The 7021-nt window shown below is 73.4% G+C and overlaps 2 protein-coding genes across 2 annotated transcripts in view; one reads left to right on the top strand and one right to left on the bottom strand.

Moving 5' to 3' along the window:
* Nucleotides 1-1203: 1203 nt before the first annotated feature.
* On the top strand, nucleotides 1204-3158 carry H696_05480 (hypothetical protein; the record flags this gene model as incomplete). The annotated part of the gene is made up of 1 exon (XM_009499303.1): nucleotides 1204-3158. The coding sequence occupies exon 1, from the start codon at nucleotides 1284-1286 to the stop codon at nucleotides 3156-3158; it is 1875 nt and encodes a 624-aa protein (XP_009497578.1). The 5' UTR covers nucleotides 1204-1283.
* A 135-nt stretch (nucleotides 3159-3293) lies between these two features.
* The window catches only part of H696_05479 (hypothetical protein), a 4195-nt gene continuing 467 nt past the window's right edge, over nucleotides 3294-7021 (bottom strand). The window contains exons 2-7 of the mRNA XM_009499302.1: nucleotides 6313-6955; nucleotides 5780-6189; nucleotides 5212-5602; nucleotides 4503-4835; nucleotides 4163-4375; nucleotides 3294-3737 (exon numbers count right to left, since the gene is read on the bottom strand). Coding sequence (XP_009497577.1) covers nucleotides 3402-3737; nucleotides 4163-4375; nucleotides 4503-4835; nucleotides 5212-5602; nucleotides 5780-6189; nucleotides 6313-6955 — 2326 coding nt within the window. The 3' untranslated portion in view covers nucleotides 3294-3401. The remainder of the gene's footprint in view (nucleotides 3738-4162; nucleotides 4376-4502; nucleotides 4836-5211; nucleotides 5603-5779; nucleotides 6190-6312; nucleotides 6956-7021) is intronic.

Raw genomic sequence — 7021 nt, 5'->3', positions numbered from 1 at the left:
CCTCTCGCGCCGGCCGGGGGGCGGAGACAGACCCCTGCGCTCGGGCGGCAGCGGCCCCGGCGCCCCATGTGTCCGGCCGCCGGCGGCTCTCGCGCCCGCCGCCTGGGCGCGTCTCCGCCCCCCCCGCAACCCGGGGTCGCAGGCCCCGGCGTCAGACTCCCCCCCCCCAGCCCTCGAACACCTGGTGTCACCCCCGGGGGAGGAGGGGCTTTTCCGGGTTGCGAGCCGGCTCACGTAACACGCCGGGCGCCGGGCATAACCGTGTGTGCCGGCGCACGCGGGCGCGCGCGCGCATGCGCCCCCGCGCCCGCGCACGGGCATGTCCAGAAAAAGAGACACACCCCGGCTATGCACACACGCGGCGGCCACCAAACAGACCAACCGCCGAGGCGGGGCACCAAAAGAGAGAGAGCGAGAGAGAGAGGGAAAGCGCGGCAGAGGTCGAGACAGAGGCAGCCGGCGCAGCCCCATGGCCGCGCGCACGGGCCCGTATCGCGGAGGCCCGGCCCCCGTGCCCGCCCCCCGCCCAGCACCGGGCTGCGCTTGACCGGCACATGCCGCCGTGCCCTCGCGCCAGCCCGACCCACACCGCGGGGGCCACGCTCACATCTCACACTGCCCGGGGGGGCGGGCTGGCGCGGCCGTTCGAATGTGCTGGCGACTGGGCTTGACCGATGTGCCGCGGGCACGCCGGCCGCCCCGCCCCCGCAGCCCCGCTCCGGCGACATGGGCGCACGCGCGCGCCTGGGATCCCGCACGGCCCCGGGCACCGCGGGCAGGCCGATGTCCACCCCCCCCCCCCCCCCCGGCGGCCGCCAGCCCACGGGGGAAGGCCGGATGAGGCGCGCCCGCCCCGCGCCGGCTCGTCTCCAGTGTGCGCGGTCCCCTGAGACCGCGGGGGTTCCGCGCCGGCGCCCGCGCCCGCACATGAACTCGCCCGCGGCCGGGCAGGGTCGCTCCCGCAAAGCACGCACATGACCGGCGCCTGGTCACGCCGGATGGGCTGCGGTGGCACCTCGCCCCGGCGCCGCCCGATCGCCGCCCGGACAAACCCACACAAGCGCGCGCGCGCACACACACAGGCCTCGCCCCCACCCACGCATGGGGGCACGCCCGCGCCGGCGCGTGTGGCCCCGGCCGGACTAGATCTTCGCGCGGCACCATGGCCCGGGGACGATCGGCCTCTCGGGCAGCCCCCCTCCCCCCTCCCCCTCCCCCTCCCCCTCTTCCCCTCTTCCCCTCTCTCCGGCCCCCTCTTCGCCCCTCTGTCAACGCGCCGCCCCATGGCCACGCACTCGCCACCAGACGCCCCGGCCGAGCCAGCCCCGCCGGCCACCGGCGGGCGCATCTTCCGCTACTCGACTCTCAGCACGGCGCACGTGGAGCGCCTGTTCGACTCGACGCCGGCCCTGACACGCAAGCACCTGCTGGAGTGGGCCGCCTCGGCGGCCGGGCCATCGCCCGACTGCCCGGCCTTCGGCAAGCCCGGCCCCACGGCCAACGACACCTTCCAAGGCATGCCGCTGATTCACCGGTTCAGCACGGCCGCCCGGCCGGCCGGGGCCGACCTGGCCCCCCGGCCCACGGGCTGGTCCTTCCGCGCGCTGGACACCCTGCGCCTGTGCCGGTTCGCCTGGCCGGCCGGCGGCATCCATGTGACCCATGTGCCGGACGCCCCGTCGCAGGAGACCCTCTTCGGGAGGGCCTCGCGCGCGGCCCAGCGGGCCGGCCTGCGCGCGGCCATCGGCCAGTCGCTGCTGTTCGAGGGCCGCGCCGAGGGGGCCACCGCCGGGCGCCTGGACACCGTGCACATCGTCGTGGTGAATGCCCCCTTCGGCGGGGCGGCCGCCGCGCAGGAGGCCCTGGCGCGCCTGGTGGCCGTGCTGGCGCGCGTGGCCGAGCTCGACCGCCTGTCGGCCCCGGGCCCGGACCAGGGCGACGAGCCGGCCGCCCCCCCCGGCCAGGCGGACCCCCCCGCCACCCACGACGACGACGACGACGACGACGACGACGCCGCCTATGCCAACCGCCTGCATGGGGCCCTGCGCGCCGAGTGGCGCGAGTATGCCCGACGCGCGTGGCTGGCCGCCGGGCCCGGGTCCCAGCACCCGTCCGACGCCACGCTCGATGCACTGCTGTCCGGCGTGGCGCACGCCCTGTTCAAGCTTCGCCAGGAGGCGGACCCGGCCCTGTGCGTGCTGTACGCCGTGGACTCGACCCGGGAGGCCGGGGCCGCCGACCCGGGCGAGGCCCACATCGTGGCGGTCTTCCGCCACACGGCCTGGATCCGGCAGAATGCCCACCTGCGCGGGCTCTTCGACAGCCGGCTGTACTTCGATGCGGCGGAGCTGGAGCATGCGGCGCGCGCCGGCCTGGCCGTCCGGCGCTTCGAGCCGGCCGATGCCACGGACGACGGGGCCCCGGTGGCCGCGGCCTCCGGGTCGGGCCGCTCGCCGCTTGCCTTCTGGCCGACGGAGTCCCACCCGGAGGGGACCCCCCGGCCGTGGCTCCGCTGCCAGCGGGCCGCCTGCCCGCGTGGCCTGCCGCTGGCCCGGCCGGCCGACGAGGCCGACCTCTCGCCGGTGGCCCAGGCCAGTCGGCTGTTCCTGGACCGGTCGATGGCCGAGCACCGGGACCAGGCCGCCGTGGCGCTCGAGCGCCTGGCCACCGAGGCCGCGCGCGCCGTCTGGAAGGGCCTCCTCGAGCCGAACATGAGCCACTGGCTGGACCGGATCCCCGGGCCCGGCGGGGAGCATGCCCCGGCCCCGGGGGACGCCCCCTCCGAGGAGGACCTGGCCCGGCAGGTGGCCCGGGTCACCGGCGCGCCGGTCCCCTCGGCCGGCCTGGACGCCGAGGCCTTCGCCGCGGCGGTGGCCGCCGCCGCCGACCACGCCCTCGAGGTGTGTCGCCAGGCCGCCGGCCGGGCGGACTTCGCGGCCGGCGCCGCCCCGGCCGACCAGGTGCTCGAGTGGTTTTCCGACGCCCTGGACCGCATGGAGGCCCGGTGCTTGACGGCCGCGCGTGGCGTCCGCCACCTGCGCGACCTGGCCCGGTGCTCCCGCTGCCGGCGAGTGTACTACTGCTCGCGCGAGTGCCAGCTCCAGGACTGGACCCGGCACAAGGGGGCCGAGTGCGGCATCCCGGCGCCCCGGGACTAGCAGGACGCGGAGGGGCCCTGCTCCGTTTGCCGCGCGCGCGCGCCCCGCCCTCTCCCTCTCTTTTTTTGTCTCTCTCTCTCTCTCTCCCTCCCTCCCGAAAGCCGAGGCAGGGAGACCGGGCCGGGAAAATACACCTCGCCTGCTTGAGAGTGTATTGGCAAAGGGAAACCCCCCAATGGGGCATGTGTGCTTGTGTTTGTGTGCGCATGTGGATGCGCGTGACGCCACCGGCGGGGGCTGGTGTCAGGAGTCGCGGCCGGGCGGGCCACCCGGCGGCGAGGCAACCGGCCGGGCGGCCGGCTTCAGAATCGGTGCCGCCACCCAGGTGTGCGTGAAGGAGAGAATGGAGCAGGTCATGACCAGCATGCCCGGCGGGCCGAGATTCGCCGGGAGCTGGCCGGTTTCCGAGTACCGGTACACCCCGAGCGGGGCATCCGAGATGTCCGCCTGGCAGGGGTTCGACGAGATGACCAGCGTCCGGCAGAGCTCCGAGTCGGGGCTTATCCCCGGCAGGAGGAGGTGCTCCAGGAGGCAGGGGATCAGGGCCAGCCCGGTCAGCGGGGTGGATAGGGTGACGACCTGTTGCGCGCGCATATGTCCGCCGGGGGGGGGGGGGGGGGGGGGGGAAAGGGGGGTTTTTTTGGGTTTTGAGGGTTTGTGTGGGGGGGGGGGGGGGGGGGGGGGTATTTGGGTATTGGGGGGTTGTGGGGGGGGGGATGGGGGGGGGGGGGGGTAAGAGGGGCAAATCGCGTGTATCAGAGCAATAGAGAGAGAGAGATGGGGGGATGGGGAGATAAGGAATAAGTGAGTGAGTGAGAGAGAGAGAGAGAGAGAGAGAAAGAGAGAGAGCAAAGAGGACGCAGGGGGACGAAGAGAGGGACAGTATGGCCGACACGTCAGACACACTGGATGGCGCCCATACGGTCCCGGCAGACACCGGCAGACACCGGCACGACCCTGCACCCTGTCGGAAAGCGGAAGGACCCGGCGGGCTAAGGACGCACACTTTGCGGGCTCAGCCGGGGCACGCTGCGCCAGCTGGTGTCCGCCGGCCGGGGCGCCGCCGGGGATGGCTGGCGCGAGTCCAGCAGCGGGCTGTAAAATCGCCGGACCTCCCAGCCCGGCGCCAGGGCCTCATGCTTGGTGTAGGTGTTCAGCTCGATGGCCGAATGGTCCTGGACCCAGGTCTGCTGGGCGGGAGCGGGGGCGGGGGTCGGCTGTCGGGCAAAGCCGGTGCGCGGAAGAAGCGGGAAAGGGGGGGGGGGGGGGGGGGGCAGATGGATGCGTGAGTCAAACGCCCGGGCCACCGCAATGCAGGGGGGCGCGGGAGGTCAAAGAACGCACGCGCGCCGGCTTCGCAGGCACGGCCGGCATCGGCGCCGGGGCCGGCGGCAGAAGCAGCTTCACCGGGATGTCCCAGGTCATGAGCATGCTGTCTTCGGCCGTGCTCCACAGTCGGTATGTGGATGCGCAGTAGGCCGGGGTGAGGCGGCCGCCGGCTGCCTCGTGCTCCCCGGTCGAGGCGCTCCGGCCCAAGAACAGGGGCAGCGGCTCGAAGGACAGGGCCGACAGGCGCGATGCGTGCCCGGCCAGCCGCAGGGCCAGGCGCGGCGGCTGCTTCGGCCGCGGGGTTTCCGGCACGCTGAAAATGCTGATCAGGTCGTCATCACCGCCAATCTGCCGGAGAGAGCAGCGGGGGCCGGGGGCCGGGTGGGGGGGGGGGTGGGGGAGAGTCGAAAGAGAGTCGGAAGAGAGCCAAGAAAGAGCGAGCGGCATCGAGCAGAGCCCGAGAAGAACCGACCGGGCAGGGAGGTGAGCAAAACAAAAAGGGAGACGCGAAAGACCCAACGGTGGAGACCGGAAAAGACAGAGGCCGGGCCACCGCGCCCCGGGCAACAGCCAACCACACCCAAGGGACAGGCTCCAAGCCACACACACACACACACACACACACACACGAGGAGCCAGGCCGAGTGGGCCAGGCCGAGTGGGCCAGAGAGAGAGAGAGAGAAAGGGAAAAGAACAGGGCAAGACCCGCCGCAGCAAGACGCACCGCCAGCAGGTGCCCATCCGTGGACCAGGCAATGCACTGCGCCGTGCCGAAGTACGTCTTCACATGGTTCTGGCTGACATGGCTGATGCGCGGGGCCAGGCGCAGGTCGCTCATGGACAGGAGCCACACCCGGCCGCTCTCGGTCGCCGCGGCCAGGGTCAGGTGGGTCCGCTCGCGCGACCTGTCCGGGGCTCCGGTGGGGAGGGTGGTCTCGGCGCCGGAGTCCGACGTCGCGTACAACGACGGCAGGCTGGCCGGCGGCTGCGGCCGAAAGGCCAGGGCCGTGATGGCGCTGCCATTGACCAGCTTCACCAGGGCCAGCGGGTTGACCGGGTCGTGATGCAATGAGGCCGCGCCGCTGTTGCGCAGCGAATAGTGGTACACGACCATGCTACACGTGGCAAGGGGACACCGGGAGAGTGGCGGGGGAGGGGCACAGGCGAGTGTCAGGCACGGGGGGCCGCCGTAAGGCGAGCGGGGCGGGGCGGGGCGGGGCGGGGCGGGGGAGAAAAGCCCGGAAGAGGGGAGGGGGGCGGCTCGGAAAGATGGCCGCCGGCCCCGGACGCACTCCTTCCGGTCGTGCGTCGTCAGCGTCGGCGGGATGAGCGTGTTCCGGAGGATGTCCATCACCACCAGCGACCCGTCCAGGAAGCCGGCCACAAATTGCGTCGTCTCGGTCGGGGTGTTGCGCGCCGAGTGGGCCGTCCGCCGGGCCGGCTCCGAGGGGAGCGACGCCGCCGACGGCGGGTACCAGGCCACCGCGGTCACCGGGTTGCCGAGGGCCAGCGGCCGCTGCAGCCAGATCCCCTGGCTGGTGCCGGCGGCCAGCTGGAAGAAGTCGATGAACAGCAGATCGCCGATGGAAGTGCCAATCAGCACCGGCAGCCGGGGAGGCGTGTCCACCCGGAAGGCGGACGGCTGCTTGAAGGCATGGCACCGGGGGACCGCCGTGTGGAAGACCACGCGCGCAAGGTGGTTCTGCAAGAGCCCGCCCGCCAGCCAGCCAGCCGGTCAGCAGGGCCCCAGCAACAGGTCAGTGTGAGTCGGCCGCCGGCGAGCACCCGGCCCACGCCCCGGCACATGTGCGCCACACCCACGCACCTGGATGTCCTCCTCCGGCAGGAGCGGGTCCAGCAGGAAGAAGCAATTCTCGAAGTTCATGCCGACAAAGGCCTGCCGGCTGGAGCTGATGCCGGTCCGCAGCGACCCGGTGGCCAGGCTGCGCCGGTGCTCGAACCACGCCTCCCGCTGGGCCGGATCCACCAGCGTCTGGCTCATGTAGATGGTGAAGTCGGCCCGGGTGAAGACCGGGACCTGGTCGTCGATCGGCAGCGGGAAGCGCGGGGCTGCGACCGGGCCGCCGGCCGCCGGGCCCGCGCCGCTGCCCCCGCCGCCGCCGCCGCCGCCGCCGCCATTGTCGCTGGAGGCCAAGTCCCCAGCGAGGAAGCGCCCGGCCGACAGGACCGCCGGCACGATGCCGCCCAGATTCAGCAGCGAGGAGGAGGACACCGCCGAGGCCGGCACGGGGCCGGTCGACTCGGCGTCCGCCGGGGCCACCAGGATGCCGGAATCCGACGACGAGCCCGAGGAGATCGACGCCCGGTCCGACGCGGCGACCGGCTCCGGCGCGATGATCGTGAAGTTGGGCATGTGGTCGGACGGGCCCAGGGGGACAATCGAGCCGGACCGGTAGCGCCCGGTGTCCGCCACCTCGGGCCCGTCCTCCGGGAAGGCCTCCGGCACACTGGGCCCGAAGGGAAGGACGTCAGTGCATGGACGCGGTCAGCCCCTGCCAGGGCGGACGTGGCGG

Source organism: Fonticula alba (genome assembly GCF_000388065.1).
Source record: "Fonticula alba strain ATCC 38817 unplaced genomic scaffold supercont2.11, whole genome shotgun sequence".
In the NCBI taxonomy this organism is placed as follows: domain Eukaryota; order Rotosphaerida; family Fonticulaceae; genus Fonticula; species Fonticula alba.
Note: the sequence above shows the minus strand (reverse complement) of the source record. Positions and strands in the feature narration are given on the sequence as shown.